The 18118-nt window shown below is 60.6% G+C and overlaps 2 protein-coding genes, 1 long non-coding RNA gene and 1 pseudogene across 3 annotated transcripts; 1 reads left to right on the top strand and 3 right to left on the bottom strand.

Moving 5' to 3' along the window:
- Positions 1–1955: 1955 nt before the first annotated feature.
- LCN8 (lipocalin 8) lies at positions 1956–4990 on the bottom strand. Its single transcript, XM_021671449.2, is given in 6 exon segments — positions 1956–2225; positions 2301–2405; positions 3114–3184; positions 3946–4021; positions 4024–4075; positions 4898–4990. Coding segments are annotated over 6 exon segments (576 nt in total). The 3' UTR covers positions 1956–2046.
- Positions 2339–3045, bottom strand: LOC135270533 (keratin-associated protein 5-5-like; annotated as a pseudogene).
- Positions 4991–9951: 4961 nt separating the features above from the next.
- LCN15 (lipocalin 15) lies at positions 9952–12668 on the bottom strand. Its single transcript, XM_064366062.1, has 6 exons — positions 12237–12668; positions 11711–11850; positions 11568–11638; positions 11218–11328; positions 10364–10465; positions 9952–10057 (listed from the first exon to the last, which is right to left on the bottom strand). The coding sequence occupies exons 1-6, from the start codon at positions 12330–12332 to the stop codon at positions 10023–10025; spliced, it is 555 nt and encodes a 184-aa protein (XP_064222132.1). The 5' UTR covers positions 12333–12668; the 3' UTR covers positions 9952–10022.
- Positions 11176–13378, top strand: LOC135270542 (uncharacterized). The gene is made up of 2 exons (XR_010338699.1): positions 11176–11408; positions 13113–13378. It is a non-coding gene; the product is annotated as an uncharacterized LOC135270542 (long non-coding RNA).
- The last annotated feature ends 4740 nt before the right edge of the window (positions 13379–18118 follow it).

The following is an 18118-nucleotide window of genomic DNA, read 5'->3' as shown; positions in this document are numbered from 1 at the left end:
AGATGAGACTCTTAGGCAGTGAGGTCAGAGGGGTGTGGCCCTCATTTAACAGGGCTGGGGTCCTTGTGAGGAGAGGAAGAGGCGCAGAGAGCCCTCCCCGCCGGGTGAGGACAGAGCCGGGCTGCCTTCTGCAAGCGGGCAGGAGGACCCTCACCTGAAACTGTGTTCTCTGGCACCTTAACCTTAGACTCCCGCCCTCCAGGACTGTGAGGAATACATTTCTGTTGTTTGAGGCTCCGTCCAGGGTGTTCTGAGCCGACAGCAACAGTGACAGCCCCTCCGGCAGGAAGTCGCAGGACAGGCTAAGCCCCTTGACCTTGCGGCCTCCGCCAGGCTCGGCTGTGCAAAGTCACACTGTTTCCCGGGAGCCTCTGACTTGCCAGAATTCAGCCTCTAAACGTCCCTCCTCTGGGTCTTGCAGGGTGTGGTTTGGGGTTCAAGGCTGGCGAGGTCCCTCCCCTCGGGCTGTCTCCCCACTCCGCCCCTGCACCACTCAACCTCAGGTGTCACTTTCCAAGGCCCCATGAAGCAGCCACCCCCGTACGCCCTGGGTTGTCTCACCTGCACATACGGGGGACCGGCTGACCCCAGGGGCCTGGACACAGAGCCCCGGGACTGCCACCTGCCACTTCCTTGCCCTTCCCACTTCCCAGGCCAGGCGGGAAGAGAGCGATGCAGTCGGCTGGCAGGAGCCCAGGCCACGGGGTGAGAGCCCAGACTGAGGGGTGAGAACCCAGACTGAGGGGTGAGAACCTAGACCACGGGGTGAGAGCCCAAGCCACGGGCTGAGAGCCCAGACCAGGGGGTGAGAACCCAGACTGAGGGGTGAGAGCCCAGACTGAGGGGTGAGAACCTAGACCACGGGGTGAGAGCCCAAGCCACGGGCTGAGAGCCCAGACCAGGGGGTGAGAACCCAGACTGAGGGGTGAGAGCCCAGAGTGAGGGGTGAGAACCTAGACCACGGGGTGAGAGCCCAGACCGGGGGGTGAGAACCCAGACCACGGGGTGAGAGCCCAGACCACGGGGTGAGAGCCCAGGCCACGGGGTGAGAACCCAGACCACGGGGTGAGAGCCCAGGCCACGGGGTGAGAGCCCACTGTGGAACCAGACACGGAGCAGGGCTGGGCATCTGGGATCCAGTGAGGCCAGAAGCGTGGCCCATCAGGTAGGGCCTTGGGCCTGCGGCCATGAGCCTGAGCCCTGGGCAGTGGGGAGCTATGGGAGGACCCAGGCAGAAGGGGTGTAGCCTCCGTGCGTTTGAGGGCCCTGCTTCTGCTCCTCCCACCAGGAGTGCTGTTTCCGTCTCTGCTCTACACCCGGGGGCAGCCTGACCAGGACCCTGGCAGGCCAGGAGGGCAGGGCTGCTGCCTCGTGTGGGAGCCGCGCTGTTTGTCCAGTAGCCACGGGAAACACACCTCCTGATGCCGGACCTGGGGCAGGCAAGTCCACCCACACCTGTCACCCGTCGGCCCTCTGGAAAGACACACAGAGCAGTGGCTTGACGTCACAGTTTATTCAGAGCAGGTGCGGGTGACCCGGAGGGCAGGGTGCCCAGGAGAGGCCAGGTGGGCAGGGGCTCCACTAAATCAGCTCCTGGAGGCCCCGCGAGGCAGCGATGAGGGCCACGTGGCCAGGGCTGCCGTCCCAGCTGCCTGGCTTTGGGCAAAGCACCCCGCTCCCCGAGTGCTTTCTCAATCTGCAAAATGGGGTAACAACCCCAAACTCTAGGACCGAGACAAAGCGAGGTCAGGGAGACAGTGGGTTCTTGTGGTGCCAGGCACGGGAGCCCTGAGGGGGCACCCACAGGGCCTGCACCTGCCCCCGACGGGACCTGCAGGGGTAGAAGCAGAGCAGTCCTGCACACAACACTGAAGAAAAGGCGCCATTTCTGCTCCCCTGTCCCACCCAGCTCTGCACCCCGTGACCCCAGCCTCCCAGGGTCCCTGCCTGGCAGCCTGGGGTCACCACCCCGGAGGCTCCAGCTCTTTCGAAGCCAGGAGACAGACCCAGCTCTGGAGCTGCCCACGGTGGCGCTGGATGTCCTGATCACAGAAAGAGGTGAACGAGGCCCCACCCAGGGCCGGGAGGTGGAGCCACGGAATGGGTCCTTAGCCGGGGTCCCGGGGACTTCAGCGCAGGCCGGGCCGCCAGGTAGAGCCCAGTGTCTGCTGTCAGCTCCCGGAAACTCCAGAACCGCAGCCGCTCCTCGTCCTCCAGGCTCCAAGCTGTGGGGCACGGGGGGCTGGGTGGGCAGTCCCTGGAGGGCAGCAGCTGGGCAGAGCCCCCCAAGCCAAGCTTACTGAAGTACCTGAGGACGTGGAACTTCCTGCCCCGCCACATCAGGGACACCCGCAGGATGGTGCAGCCCTCATAGTCCGTGTCCAGCACGTGGATCTCTCTGTGGCCTCAGGAGCCAGCCATGGCGTTGGGGGAGACCTCTGAGGGCGACCTCGAAGGCCAGGGTCTGCAGGGTCTAACTCCATCCTGCCCCCACCCGGCCCCTGCACTTAAGTGCCTGGGGACACTATGGCAGCTCTTGAAGGATGACCCAGTGTGTGGGTGAGAGAATGGGAGGGTCTGGGGCATGAAATGTACAGGGAACAGCGTGGGGAACAGCACAGAGAACAGTGCAGAGAACAGTGCAGGGAACAGCACAGGGAACAGCACAGAGAACAGTGCAAGGAACAGTTCAGGGAACAGCACAGGGAACAGCACAGAGAACAGCACAGAGAACAGTGCAGGGAACAGCACAGAGAACAGTGCAAGGAACAGTGCAGGGAACAGCATGGGGAACAGCGCAGAGAACAGTGCAAGGAACAGTGCAGGGAACAGCACAGAGAACAGTGCAGGGAACAGCACAGGGAACAGTGCAGGGAACAGCACAGGGAACAGCGCAGAGAACAGTGCAAGGAACAGTTCAGGGAACAGCACAGAGAACAGTGCAAGGAACAGTGCAGGGAACAGCACAGAGAACAATGCAGGGAACAGTACAGGGAACAGTGCAGGGAACAGTGCAGGGAACAGCATAGGGAACAGCATGGGGAACAATAAAGCAAGGCCTGGCTATGTGCACGGCCAGGCTCCACCTGCTATGACAGGGCAACTGCACTTACCAGGAAAAGTGAATTTTCCTGTAGTGTCTATTTCTGAGCCCACGACCCTGTCTATCTCGCAGCTTCCTGAGCTGAAAGGCAGCAAAGTGCTCATCGGGAAAATGCCAGCCTGTGTCCCACCTGCTGGGCTCCTTCCCATAGTGGGGCCATGTCTTTAGGAAGGGCATGGGCAGCAGGGCATGGAGCAGGACAAGGCAGGGAGAGGGCCAGGCAGGGAGTGTGCCAGGTGGGGAATGTGCCAGGCAGGGGCTGAACCAGCCTCCCCCGGGGCCTCTGTTCCCTCCAGCCAACCACCTGCCCCATGCCCCTTTTCTTTCCTTATAAGTTCATGGAGCTTTATTAAAACACTATGCTTGGCCGGGCGCGGTGGCTCACGCCTGTAATCTCAGCACTTTGGGAGGCCGAGGCGGGTGGATCAAGAGGTCAAGAGATCGAGACCATCCTGGTCAACATGGTGAAACCTCGTCTCTACTGAAAATACAAAAAATTAGCTGGGCATGGTGGCACGTGCCTGTAATCCCAGCTACTCAGGAGGCTGAGGCAGGAGAATTGCCTGAACCCAGGAGGCAGAGGTTGCAGTGAGCCGAGATCGCACCATTGCACTCCAGCCTGGGTAACAAGAGCGGAACTCCGTCTCCAAAAAAAAAAAAAAAAAAACACTATGCTTATATTTGGGAGAAAATGCAGATCCAGGAGCTGATCAAGGGCCCAGACAGGTGGGCACAGGGAAGGCCGGCCCACCAGCGGGACGGCACTCAGCCCAGACCCCACGCTGTGCCCAGTCCCCGGCCACACGTGCCTCTTCCTGTCTGGCAGCCCCCAGGCCTCTTACCTACTGTATGCCACGTTCACGGTCAGGTTACTCCTGTTCAAGGTGAGGAACAGGCCCTCCACCCGATTCGGGGGGTCAGCACCAGGCTTTGATCGGAGGCCACACCAACTTCCCGCCAGAATCCTCCAATCTAGAGAGAAGCGGAGCTCCACCAGGCACTGAGCAGCTGGACTGAGACCCCCAGGGGCATTCCACGAACCCCCAAGCAGGGGCCTGGTGGGCTCTAAGAGGTCAGCAGATGGCGGTGAGGCTCGGTGGCAAAGCAGCAAGACATCTGTGAGCCCACTGTCCCCAGGTGCGTGTCGGACAGCAGGCCGTCGGACAGCAATGCCCCACAGGGCGGCCCTTCCCCACTGGGCCATCTAGAGCCATGGAGCAGGCCCTGGGGCTTCCAGGCCATGTGAGGAGGAACCGCAGGCCGTGCCTGACCTACGGGGGCAGGACCCAGGGACAGGGGCGCTCGCAGGCTGGAAGAGAAGCCCCAGAGAGTGCAGCAGAGTGAGAAATGCCAGGGAATGGGTGACCAGGGCAGCGCAGCTCACCAGCCACCGACCACGCCAGGGGATGGCTCACCAGCCACTGACCGCGCCAGGGGATGGCTCACCAGCCACCAACCGCGCCGGGGGACGGTCCACCAGCCACCGACCATGCCAGGGGAGGGGCTCCTGCCCTTAGCCACCTGCCCAGAGCCAGGACTTCTGCTGAGACTTTTAAAAACCCGATCATTTTTGGGAGGAATCTTTTTCTTGAGCATCTACCTTCTCTGGCCTGCCAATGCGCACCTGGCCCAGCAGCCGGCACAGACTCGTGGTGGAGAAAATGCTGCTAACAGGAAGTGTCTGGCCGGCACCGGCGTCCCCACTGAGCCCCCGACACCAGGAGAGTCCTCCTTCCCTGAGCCTGCAGGGCTGGGGGCTACGAGGAGCCCCGCCAACTAAGAAGCAGCAGCCACCTTCTGCCAGTCCAGGCTCACCATAGCCAGTGCCGCCTGCGCCCAGAGCACCATGAGGGCACCCAGGTTGGTGCACGACAGCCTGGTCTCCATGGCAGCTCCGGGCTCCTCCCAGCTCCTGTGCGCCACAGCCTGGGTGATTATATACGGACGGAGGCAGGCTGTGCGCTCACCCGGGACCGTCGTAAGGACAGCCTGGCCTCCATGGCAGCTCTGGGCTCCTCCCAGCTCCTGTGCGCCACAGCCTGGGTGATTATATACGGACAGAGGCAGGCTGTGCGCTCACCCGGGACCGTCGTAAGGACAGCCTGGCTGCTGGCTGCTCAGAGACGGGTTTCTGCACAAGCGCATCCGGCCCTGGGGACACCCACGCCCACCAGAGGGGTTAGCCTGGCCTAGACGGCAGGCTGCCCGGCCACCCTCCTGGCGCATGGACGATGGCGGACGCTCCCGGGGCCGTCTGGGGGCCTGAGAGGAGGAGCTCCACCCACGCCACCTGGGGCTCAGTGACCCCCACCCCACACGACGCTTGTGTCTGGGGCTCGTTTTGGCCAGCTGGGAACATCACAAAGGCTGTCAGGGTCGAGGGGGCAGGCTGAGCCGTGTCCGGACCGTGGCCAGCAGCACCGAGCACGCAGCGGCATTTGAACCCCGGCCTGCGCGCTTTGGTGTCTGGCTCCACTCCATGCCCCAGACCACGCCCACCACCAGCAGTGTATTTTGTGAGGTACCGGGACCAGCCTGTGTCCACCGCCCGGGGGCGGCGTTGAGCCCGACCCTGGAGCCCGCCCACCCGGCTCACAGCAGTACATGGACACGCGGGGGGTCCTGGCCGCTGTGACCCTGGCGTCTGTCCCCTCTTCCTCATTATAGACACAGCGGGGAAGGGGCGGGAGCGTCGGGCACCGACCCTGGCTCCCTCCCTCCTGCAGTGTGGCGCAGGGCATGCTGCTTTACCTCAGTTTCCCCATCTGTCATGACCGAAACAGCAGAACATGAAGCCAGGCAGAGGCCCTGCATGACCTCCCTCTGGCGTCCCCCGAGCCCCCAGCAGGGCCCCTCCCGGCTCTCTGGCCCCTTCCGACCCCCTGCGGCGTCTCTCAGGCACAGGGATGATTTTTTCTAAGGCAGACAAATTTCACTTTCAAAAACATCTTTATTTGTGACACATGTTTTCAAAAACCGAAAGCAACTCCCACTGCCTGAAAATGAGCCAAACGAACAAAGTACCTTCCACCCCGCCATCCCCACTTCCTCCCACTCCCTTCCAGGACAGGGGAAAAGGAGCCCACGGGAAGCCGGAAGGCTTCGCCCACCGGGGCCGGGGCCTGGCAGGCTCCAGTGCGGCTGCCGCCCGAGGCCACTGTCACCCTGGGGTCCAGTGCTTCAGTTCCCACAGCTCCCACAGCTCCTAGCAGAGGCACAGGTCCCACGGGGCCAGGAGAGGTCCGAGGGTCCCCAGAGCCCTCCTCCCAGACCTGTGTCCCGGTGCCGGGGTGGGGGCAGCCTTCCCGCCTTGGGAGCTGGAAACGCCCATCTGGAATGGCTCAAGCTTTGGTTAGCTATCAGGAGGGGAGTCCTGGTCACCAAAGTCCATTCAGCAGGTGGACCCTGGCCACCTTGGATCCTGGACAGTGGGGAACACTGGGGAGACAGATGACCCGGCTGCCCTCAGCCCCAGGCTGAGGAGTCAGGACCCCCCAGGGTGGCTCCAGAGACGGACTTGGCAGGAGAGGAAGGGTGGGTGGCAGGGGCACCTGGTGTCCCTGGGTGACCAAGGGCAGGATGAGGGCAGAAGCTCCTCAAGCCTGATTCTTTCTGGCTCCTGCCCTTTGAGGGCCGCGGGCACTGACAGGCAACAGACCAGAACCTCCAGTTCCTTCCTGTGCCACCCACGCCCGGCCCTTTGAAATGTGTGCCAGACACAGTGGGCAGTCAGAGCTCCAGAGGCCGCAGGCACACCACCAGTGACCAGGGTGACAGTGGGGAGGGCCAGCCCGGGCCCTTGCTGGCTGTGCAGCCTTGGATAAGTCACCCAACCTTTCTGTGCCACGGTTTCTTGATTTTTTTTTTTTTTTTTTTTGAGACAGAGTCTTGCTCTGTTGCCCAGGCTGAAGTGCAATGACACAATCTTGGCTCACTGCAAACTCCGCCTCCCGGGTTCGAGCAATTCTCCTGCCTCAGCCTCCTGAGTAGCTGGAATTACAGGCGCCTGCTACCACACCTGGCTAAGTTTTGTATTTTTAGTAGAGACAAGCTTTTGCCATGTTGGCCAGGCTGGTCTCGGACTCCTGACCTCGTGATCCACCCGCCTCGGCCTCCCAAAGTTCTGGGATTACAGGTGTGAGCCACCGCGCCCGGCCAGTTTCTTCATCTTTGGAGCAAGGAGCACACGGGCTGGCTACGTGTCCACGGCTGTGAAGCACCCAGACCGGCCAGCAGTGCCCTGGCCACAACCGTGACCCATTTCCAGGGGTGTAAACCAGGTGCCCGAGATCACGTCGGTGGTGGGGGCAAAACCCAAACGGGCCTCACTTACTTCCCAGCCTCCCGCAGCTCTCCCCACCCGCACCGGGGGTCTGGATGCCCAGCAGAACCCCAGCAGCTGCACCGTCTTCACAGGATGCCCAGCTTCCCACGGGCACTGGGAACCCATAGGGACTGAGCCAGAATGCCCCGTTCTCCTGTGGATGCAGCCCCGACACATGCTAAGCCTGGCTGCTGCCTCCTGCTCCTCCCCAGGCCCCTCCCCCTGCCCCCTGTCCCCTACCCCCTGCCTCCTCCCTCTCCCCAGGGCCCCTCTCCCCTGCCTCCTCCCTCTCCCCAGGGCCCCTCACCCCTGCCTTCTCCCTCTCCCCAGGGCCCCTCACCCCGTCCCCATCCCCTCCCCAGGGCCCCTCACCCCTGCCTCCTCCCTCTCCCCAGGGCCCCTCACCCCCGCCTTCTCCCTCTCCCCAGGGCCCCTCACCCCTGCCTCCTCCCTCTCCCCAGGGCCCCTCACCCCTGCCTCCTCCCCGTCCCCAGGGCCCCTCACCCCGTCCCCATCCCCTCCCCAGGGCCCCTCACCCCTGCCTCCTCCCTCTCCCCAGGGCCCCTCACCCCCGCCTTCTCCCCGTCCCCAGGGCCCCTCACCCCTGCCTTCTCCCTCTCCCCAGGGCCCCTCACATCTGCCTCCTGCTCCCCCCTCACCCCTGCCTCCTGCCCCCTCAGCCAGCGCCCCTCACACCTGCCCCTTTACCCAGGGCTCCTCCCCACTGCCTCCTGCCCCCTCATCCCTGTCTCCTGCTGCCTTGGCCAGGGCCCTTCACACCTGCCTCCCTGCCTCAGTCTCCCCAGCAGTGCTGAGGTCGGGCAGGGGCCTGCTGTGCCCTCCGCCAGGGCATCTCCAAAGAGGTGCGGCTGTAAGGCTGCAGCATCTGTTTATTGAATAGAAAGAGGCGTCCCATGCGGCATCCCACAGGCGGGGGCGGAGGACAGAGAGGCCCCAGGTGGTCCCCGAGGGCTGTGGGTCCCGCTCCAGGGGCGATGGCGCCTGCCGCTCCGGCTCCTCCTGCACAGCAAATGCACAGCTACTCCATCGCACACTCCCACGACAAATGCCCTTCCTGCTCCTCACAAGCTGCGCGTCAGCCCTCCAAAGCCACCATCCAACAGGTTCAGGAGAGCTCATTCTGCTCCAATGGCTCCCACAAACCCTGGACACACACACCAGACACCATTGCTGCCCCAGAGGCCCCAGGGGAGAGGCTGTCCCTGGCTCCAACGCTTCCCCACCTTCCCTGGGGGTGACGGACCCAGCCCCAAGCCCCAGTCCCTGGCTGAGTGGCAGTGAGCCACAGCCTCTGCCAGGGGCCGGCTTGGCAAGAAAGCCCTGGAATGGCCATGAAGCCACCACAGAACCCACAGCCTCCGGGGTCACCCAAGGTGGCCCAGGCGAGGCACTCTACCCCGAAAGCTGCTGCTTCAAGATCGTGGGGGGATGGGGCTACACATTGTCCCCAGAGAACCTTCTGGAAGAGGGCGATTTGGTGTTGACCCCATGTTTCCCAACCCACCGGTGTGTGCAGGGAGATGCAAAGCTGAACAGCCCCAGTGTCCCCAGGCAGGATGGCGAGTCGCCTGGATGAGGACCCTGGGAGTGGAGGCGAAGCTCATGGAGAGGAGTCGAGAGGCGGGAAACGCATGGCGGAAAAGCAGGAGAAGCGCCGAGGCCCAGAGCCCCCCAACACCACGGCCCCGCCCCGGAGCCCCCCAACACCACGGCCCCGCCCCGGAGCCCCCCAACACCACGGCCCCGCCCCGGAGCCCCCCAACACCACGGCCCCGCCCCGGAGCCCCCCAACACCACGGCCCCGCCCCGGAGCCCCCAACACCACGGCCCCGCCCCGGAGCCCCCCAACACCATGGCCCCACCCCGGAGCTCCCAACACCACGGCCCCACCCCGGAGCTCCCAACACCACGGCCCCAACCAGAGTCCCCCAACACCTCCTCCCACCACACCAGGAAGGGCCAGTGTCCCTCCAGACGCTGGCGACTGTCACTTCAGACTCGTAACGTGTGGTTGTGCCCAAAGTCTTGGCTGTGAGCCTGGGCGACGGACCCAACGGTCTTCTGGCGTCTGACTTAGGGGGAGGTCTCCCCAAGACCCCACCCGCATGTGGCTTCTGTGATGGGCACTGGGCACAAAGGCTGTGGTCTGCCCTCCTGGGCCCTGGGGGAGGAGCCGAGGCCGCGCAATCCCAAGGCAGGACGGTGCCCTGGGAGGGAGCCAGAGGCTGTGTGGACACAGCGGGGACACAGAGCTGTGGATTGAATCGTGTCTCCAAAACTTCGGGCCCACCTGGAACCCCCAAACGTGGCCTTGTTTGGAAACGGTCTTTGCAGATACCGTGAGTTTGGACTCTGGAGACAAGGTCAGGCTGCATTTAGAGTGGGCCCTAAGTCCAAGGACAGGCGTCCTCATAAGAAGAGGGCCCTGTGGCGCTCGCTGCGGCAGCACGGACAGGGGGAGGGAGGTTTGGTCGCAGACGTCAGGGTGTGATGGGGAGGGGAGAGGCGACCAGGGCGGCCCCTGCAGGGCCTGGAGAACCCACCTGGGAAGGGCCTGGCGGGGCTCCGGAGGCCTCAGGGCTCCTCCCTGCTCTCAGGGATGCACGTGTCTGTGGGGAGGAAGACATCGTGAGACGCTAACGGCCAGGACTGCCCTCGCTTCCCACAGCCCCCAACCGCTGGTGCCAAGGTCCCTGGACGGCGCCACCATCCCAGAGAGTGGAGCCCAGAGCCTCCCTCCCAGCGCTGCCCAAAGCCTCTCCCGGAGTCCGTGCTGCAGGGGCTGCCAGCCCACCCTAGAAGACAAGACCTCCTGCTGCCCACACGCTGCCTGTGCTGAGGCGGGGAGGAAGGGTGGGCTCATGGGAGGCAGGGCAGGCTGGGGGGCGTGGGGTGGGGCAGGCTTGCCAGGGCACCTGACTTGGGCAGCACGAGCGCCATGTCATCTGGAAGCCCCAGCGTCGGGTAGAAGTCCTGGAAGGCCTTCAGAGCCTGGGGACTCACGTCCTGGGTCCGGCCTGGGCAGAGCAGGGTCACCTGAACCCAGCAACAAAAGAAGGGGCGGCAGCGGGGGCTCTCCTGGCCTCGCTCCGCCTCCCTGAGGGCTGACAACAAGGCCGCCACCCTGGGTTGCGCAGGTTGTGCACTGCACAAAAGTGCCTGCCGGGCTGAAGGAATCTAGGGCCCCCTTTCCCAATTCACACGGAGGTGTCCGGGAGGTTGGGGCGGTCTGGCTGTCCTCCTGGGCCCCGCTCCCCCTTCAGCATCTCTCCCTGCAGCCAGAAGCCTCCAGCCTCATCCTGTCCTCCCCACCCGGGGAGTCCCCAGGAAACGAAGAACCTGGGCCCCAGCCGTAGGACTCAGGCAGCGAGGCCTGACAGAGAAGGTCAGGACACCTCTCTCAGGAGGCCAGAGAGGAGCAGGCACTGCGGGACCCCCCGGCCAACCTGCTCCACATCCAAAGCACTGAGTGTCCGGCTCCCACCCAACCTGGTCCTTGCCAGGCCAGGAGCCTGTGAGGAGGTCACAGCAGGAGAGGGCAGGGGCAGCTCCAGAAAGGGAGGGGCCTGTGGTGAGGGGCGGGGCCCTGTGTGGGCGGAGCGGGTGGGGGCGGGTCCTGCGAGGAGGGGCGGGGCAGAATGGGTGGGGGCGGGTCCTGTGAGGAGGGGCGGGGCCAGTAGGTGGGGGCAGAATGGGTGGGGGCGGGGCCAGTTGGTGGGGGCGGGGCCTCTGGGAAGGGGCGGGCCGGCGGGCGGGGACGGGCGCTCACTGAAGAGCTGCACCATGGTGCTGAGGGCCCCCTCCAGCTCCTTGTAGATGTAGACGATGGCGAAGGAGCTGTAGTCCGTGTCCACGACGCGCACGTCCAGATAGCCCAAGGCTGCGGAGAGGCAGGCTGCCGATCGGCCTGGAGAAGTGGACGGGCCCGGGCACCGACCCACGCCTGCCTCTGCTGTTGGGGTAGGAGCCTGTTCCTCGATGACAGAGAAGGGGCAGGGAGGGGCAGGCAGGGACCGGAGACTGTGATGGACAGCTGGGGCCCGGGTGGAAAGTCAGTCTCACGTGACCCCCAGAGAGGCAGCTTTCAGCACCCCCGAAGGCGGTTAAGGCAGAACCTACCCGGGACTCCGAAGTGTCCCTCGGAGCCCACCTTCAGGTACTCGGCATCTACCTGGTTACAGCCATCCGCCCTGGGGGTGCATAGCCAGCTCATTCATGCTACCCAGCTGCGTCAGCCCCCCAGCCCAGCCCAGGCAGCTCACCCCAGGAACTCCATGTGGACGTGGAGGCCACCCTCCTCTGTGGCCTTGATGGCCCTGGTGGACATGGGCAGGTGGTCCTTCTTGCCCAGGAAGACTTTGCAGTCTGATGCCATGGAGACCACATACCAGAGGCCTGAGAACTGCCAGGGCCTTAGTCACCCACAGGCCAGGACGGCCAGCAGCAGGGCCCTCCTTGCCCAGGGATCCAGGGGACAACACAGAAGTCACACAGCAAGAGGGCTTGGAGTGGCCGTCTCCTGGGTGTGAGCTGAGCCCAGGTGGACAGGAACTCCTCTGAGGCAGGTCACAGCACAGCTGTGAGCCTCAGTTCCCCAGCTGTGACGTGGGCGCCGTAACGATCCCTATACAGGTCGGTTTAGGATTAAGCACGGAGCGGATCTGCAGCTTGTGCCTGGCTGGGCACAGAGCAAGCGCCCCAGGACAGGCAGCTGTCACAATGATCACCTTGTCTCCGGCAAGGGCCCAGCTCCCACCCATCGCAGGCCGGCGCAGAGGCCCCTGGTACCTTTGTGGCATTGAAGTCAGGCTGCAGCAGAACCTCGGCCTGAGCCGTGGGCACCCAGAGCAGGGCCAGGATTGCACTGAGCAGGAACGCCTTCATCCCTTGCCTGCCCTCCAGCCCCTGGTGCTGAGTCCCCAAGCCCCAGGGGGCCAGATTTATAGCCAGGACGCCACCTGGGTGCACCTGCTCCTGCGGGGAGCAGATGAGAGCGGAAGGCACGTCGGCTCTGAGACTCCAGCACCCTCGTCCGTTGTTTGGCACAATCACTTCGGTGTCCCCCAGCTCCAGGGGTCACTTCCTGGAGGGCTCCAGACAGCCAGGCTCTGGCCTGATGCACCCGGCTGAGGATGTGTCCCCTAGACCTGACAGGCATGTTGCCAGTCCCAGGGCCACTGCCAAGCCACAGCAGAGACTTGTCCTGGCTTGCCTGGACTCGCATCAAGCCCCCCTGTGCACACTCTGCCTGGCTGGGCTGAGCCAGGGCCCTGGGGGTGCAGCTGCAGGCACGTGGCTGGAGTTGCTGTGACCAGGCCCCTCTCCTGGGGTCTGGCCACCCAGAAAGCCCCCTTCTCTCACCCCCAACATGGGGGTAGGGTCACAGTGGCAGAGGGTCCAGGGCAGAGCTTGTGCCCCCACAGCTGTGAGAGAGGCCTCGTGCCCCTCACTCCAGACCCCACCAACCCCAATGCAGCCCCCAGGTGGGCTTCCAGCAAGCAGGCCAGGGACCAGACGGGGCTGGGCTGGCCCTGGGGAGGATTATGGCATTGGACACCGCCTTATCACTGGTTGTGTAAGCGTGCGGGTGGCAGTGACGCCGGGAAGGCGCCGTGGGCTGGCAGAGGCTGGAACCTCCCGAGTGACCTCTCTGTGTCCTCACAGAGCACCCAGGGACGCTGGATAAGGAGAGCAGGTGGCCTCAGAGCGCGCCACCCAGACCCCTGTGGTCGGGACGGAGTCGGGGTCGGGGTCGTGCCAGGGAGGCCTCTGGAGTGAGAGTGAGGCAGGGAGGCAGGACCTGAAGACGTCCTGGAACCAGATCACACGGAAACACTCCAACAACGACAGGAATGTGAATGGCTTTTAACTTCGCCTTCTCCTCTCTATTTACTTAGGGCTCAACCCGAGTAAACGACTTTGTACCTTGACTTCATCCTCTCCATTTACATAGGGCATACGTGTAGGGCTGAGTGCCCACAGGGTCGTGGGGTGAGCCTTATGCTGTGCTGAGGCGCAGGATCCGAGAAATAAAGAGACAGGACACAGAAGTACAAGAAAAATGCAGCTGGGCTCGGGGGGCCACGCCACGTATAAGCGGAGTCAGGCGAGGCCCCGAATGTCCAGAAGCCTGAGTATTTATTGTGTATAGGTTAGGGGGCAGGGCAGTGAGTGAAGTCATCTTTAAGGATTGTGATAGGGTCGTGAGCAATAAAACATGGGGTCCACCCCATTAGGTCACCTAGGCCAGGAGGTGGACGGTGTGCAGCAAGGGGCCCTTTCCCACGAAGGCGAGGGCCGTGTGCAGTAAGGGGTCCACCCCCATTAGGTCACCGAGGCTTGAAGGTGGGCCATGCGCGGTGAAGAGGGTGTAGTGTGCAATACTTCTATCTATGGGCAAACTACTTCTAAGAAGATTTATGGGGGGATGCTTTAAGTCACATAGCAGTGACAGAGCTGTCAGGGTTACCGCCACCTTCTGGCAGCTTCCAATGGCTTCTATGGGAAGATGCTTTTCAAGCAGCACCGTAGCAAGAGCTGATAAAGTTCACAGTCACCAAGGTGGATTGCCGTTCTGAGGGCAGCCTTCCACAAGAACTGGAGTAAGGTCCTACAACTCCTTTATCAGGAGGAGTGGCTCTCGCCCCAAGTCTGCCACACAGCGGGTATCTTTACGATACTAAACGCTGCTGCCTGGGCCATGGGTTCTTGTCCTGGTGTAACTGTTTTTCCCTTAAATCATGCTCTGCACTGTGTCTGCTCCAGACATTCCTCCGATTATAAGCTGCTTATTCCTTAATTCATGCTCTGCACTGTGTCTACTCTAGGCATTCCTCAGATTATGAACCAAGATATAATTATATATATGTAGGGAAATATTCTTTAGGCACTCATACTATCAACTATTATATGATTATATATAGAGGATTATATAAAGGGATTCTTTAAGCCCAAATTCTATAAACTAATATATGATTGTATAAAGGATTATATAAAAGGAAATTGCCAGGTAGTAACACTAAAGTGAGATACTTCTCAAGCCCTAACTGTGCCAGGGTTCTGCTTAGCTCTCATTCCTCAGCGTCTATATGGGAGGTAACCCACAATACACCAAGTAACCAATGGGAAACCTCGGGAGGATATTGGAACCCCAGAACATTCTGTAACGGGGACCTTGAGTGGCTGTTCAGCCCACTCCCACCCTGTAGAGACTGCTTTCATTTTCTTTTCTTTTTTTTTTTGAGACGGAGTTTCGCTCGTTGCCCAGGCTGGAGTGCAATGGCGCGATCTCGGCTCACCACAACCTCCGCCTCCTGGGTTCAGGCAATTCTCCTGCCTCAGCCTCCTGAGTAGCTGGGATTACAGGCACGCGCCACCGCGTTCAGCTAATTTTTTGTATTTTTAGTAGAGACGGGGTTTCACCATGTTGACCAGGATGGTCTCGATCTCTTGACCTCGTGATCCACCCGCCTCGGCCTCCCAAAGTGCTGGGATTACAGGTGTGAGCCACCGCGCCTGGCCCTTTCATTTTCATTTTATTTTAATTTATTTATTTTTGAGACGGAGTTTCGCTCTTGTTACCCAGGCTTGAGTGCAATGGTGCCATCTCAGCTCACCGAAACCTCCAGCTCCCATGTTCAAGAAATTCTCCTGGCTGGGCGCGGTGGCTCACGCCTGTAATCCCAGCACTTTGGGAGGCTGAGGCGGGGGATCACGAGGTCATGAGATCGAGACCATCCTGGTCAACATGGTGAAACCCCGTCTCTACTAAAAATACAAAAAATTAGCTGGCATGGTGGTGCATGCCTGTAAGATCAGATACTCAGGAGGCTGAGGCAGGAGAATTGCGTGAACCCAGGAGGCGGAGGTTGCGGTGAGCCGAGATCGCGCCATTGCACTCCAGCCTGGGTAAAAAGAGCGAAACTCCGTCTCAAAAAAAAAAAAAGAAAGAAAGAAATTCTCCTGCCTCAGCCTCCCAAGTAGGATGACAGAGCGAGACTCCATCTCAAAAAATAAAAGAAAAGAAAGAAAGGGTTTGGAATTCAGAAAAGGCAAGGGGATCAGGTAGGTGCCAGGGGCGTGACTCGCCCAGTGGGCCTCTTGCCTTGGGAGTTCCTGGATCAGGGAAAAGATCTAGAAAGAGGAGAGGATTCTCTCTCTCTCCCTCTCTCTCTCCCTCTCTCTCTCCCTCTCTCTCTCCCTCTCTCTCTCCCTCTCTCTCTCTCTCTGGGACAGAGTCTCGCTCTGTCACCCAGGCTGGAGTGCAGTGGCACGATCTCCACTCACTGCACCCCCGCCTCCCGGGTTCAAGCGATCCTCCTGCCTCAGCCTCCCGAGTAGCTGGGACTACAGGCGCCCGCCACCACACCCAGCGTCCTCTTGAACTGATGTCCCATTTGGTGAAGGGGCTGGTGCCATCATGGATGGGGAAGGAAACGGGTGCGGCTCCGAGGCTGTGTTTCCAGACGAGAGGCAACATACAGGCAGTTTCTCGCAAGGCGGCCGCCAGTGTTTCCGTCAGTACACGAATGACATCGGCTTTTTTGATTTGGAGTAAATCATTCTTCCTTCAAAGGATTATCCAAGGCATCTGCCATGAAAAACCATGATAGTTCTTTGTACATAAAATAAACGTTAAAAAAAAAAAAAAAGGAAAGAAAATATTAAGGTTTAAAGCGCAGCTTGAGGACCCACGGGGCCGTCGGGGTGCTTCAGGCCACTGGCCTTGGTCTCACAATCGCTACCCGCCATGGCCAACACGGCGAAACCCCGTCTCTACTGAAAATACAAAAAATGAGCCAGATGTGGTGATGGACTCTGTAGTCCCAGCTACTCGGGAGGCTGAGGCAGGAGGATCGCTTGAACCCGGGAGGCGGGGGTGGCAGTGAGCCGAGACTGCGCCACTCCACTCCAGCCTGGGTGACAGAGGAGACTCCGTCTCAAAACAAAACAGAAACAAGAAAGAACCGGAGGCTGAGGCTGCAACTGAACAGTGCCACCTGCAGAAGGAGAAAGCGTTCGAGCCCGGGCGGCTGCGGCCCGCGCTGGAGAAGGAGACCCAGGAGAGGGGTGACGTCGTGGATAACTCTTGGCTTCTGTCTGTGTCATTTGGCCAGAAATCCATGAAAAGTACCTCATAACGGGATAGAAGAGAGAGGCGGCTGTTCTGGGGCCCGGCATTTTCGATGCCCTCGTGAACAGGAAGCTTTAGCACAGCTCTGGTTTCACGCTTATGAAACGGCAATACGTTATTTCCATGTTACACCGCAGCTCCTTCCACTTTTTGGGGAGTAGCAAATCTACAGACTGAGAAACTGTCCACAAATGTCGTCTTTTTGCCTCACATTTATGAGGGATTTAACGGGCAGATGTTCTGTTTTTCCCTACGCCTTTTGGCTCAAGTGCAGGGTCCAGCCCCGCAGGGTCTAGCGGGTGCTCTTTTGTGTGTGGACACGATAGATCGCAGGAAAGAAAGACACAAGACACGGAGATCAGAGAAGAATTCAGCTGGGCTGGGGACCACTGCCACCAAGGGGCGGAGTCCAGCAGTGGCCCCAAACGCCTGGATATTTATTGTATACAAGGCAGGGGGCAGGGCCGGAGGGTGACTCATCTGACATGATTGGTAGGGGTCAAGCAAATCATGTTCTTACCATATGGGGGGCCACGAGGGTACAGTTTAGGTCGTTATGTGGGTCACATGGGTACGGCAGAGGGCCCGTCCCTCTCAGGTAGCCGCTGCAAGGAGGGGAGGCACATACGCCAGTATCTTTCTGTGCGCTTATCAGAGAGATCAAAGGCTTTTAGGATTCCTCTCTTCTTACTTCTCACAGCTTCTAAGAATTTACAAGGGAGCATCGGGTGGGAAAGCGGAACCCGAAAGTGGACGAGGATGGTGACCGTCGGAGCACAGCACCACGGAGAGGCGTTTAAGCCCCTGGACGTATGTGGCCGGCCTGGCTAGTGTCAGGCCTTCCTCAAGAGCCAGGCAGAGCAGAGTTTTCTCTGAACTCCCTCAGTGAAAGGGAAACTCCCCTATGGCCTGTTAAGTAACGGGCACCTCCCCAGGCGCTGGTGTTACCCCAAGGCCTGCCTGCTAAGGAACGGGCACCTCCCCAGGCGCTGGTGTTACCCCAAGGCCTGCCTGCTAAGGAACGGGCACCTCCCCAGGCGCTGGCGCTACCGCAAGTCCTGCCTGCTAAGTAACGGGCGCTTTCCCAGGCCCTGGCGCTACCGCAAGGCTCTCGCTCTTGTCTCCTGATCACTCCTCACGATATCCCTTCAGTTCCTAATTATATTTCACCCGATTATGTCTATACTATAAGACAAAAATGTTCCTACACTATAATACTAAATATTAATAGAGAATAATGACGTAGGCCGGGCGCGGTGGCTCGCGCCTGTAATACCAGCACTTTGGGAGGCTGAGGCGGGAGGATCACAAGGTCAAGAGATCGAGACCATCCTGGCGAACATGGTGAAACCCCATCTCTATTATTTAAAAAAATAAAAAAGTAAAAAATTAAAAATAAAAATAAAAAAAGAGAATAATGATGTAATAAGCTTGATTACATAATTGATTATGTGATTGAATCTAACATCTATTTGGTGTCATTGCTATAACTGAGTAATCAGTTATTTATTATGCTGGGACATACTGTGCCTTCAGT

Source organism: Aotus nancymaae, unplaced genomic scaffold (assembly GCF_030222135.1).
Source record: "Aotus nancymaae isolate 86718 unplaced genomic scaffold, 86718_ANA_hifiasm-v0.15.2.pri h1tg000063l, whole genome shotgun sequence".
Classification (NCBI taxonomy): Eukaryota; Metazoa; Chordata; class Mammalia; order Primates; family Aotidae; genus Aotus; species Aotus nancymaae.
Note: the sequence above shows the minus strand (reverse complement) of the source record. Positions and strands in the feature narration are given on the sequence as shown.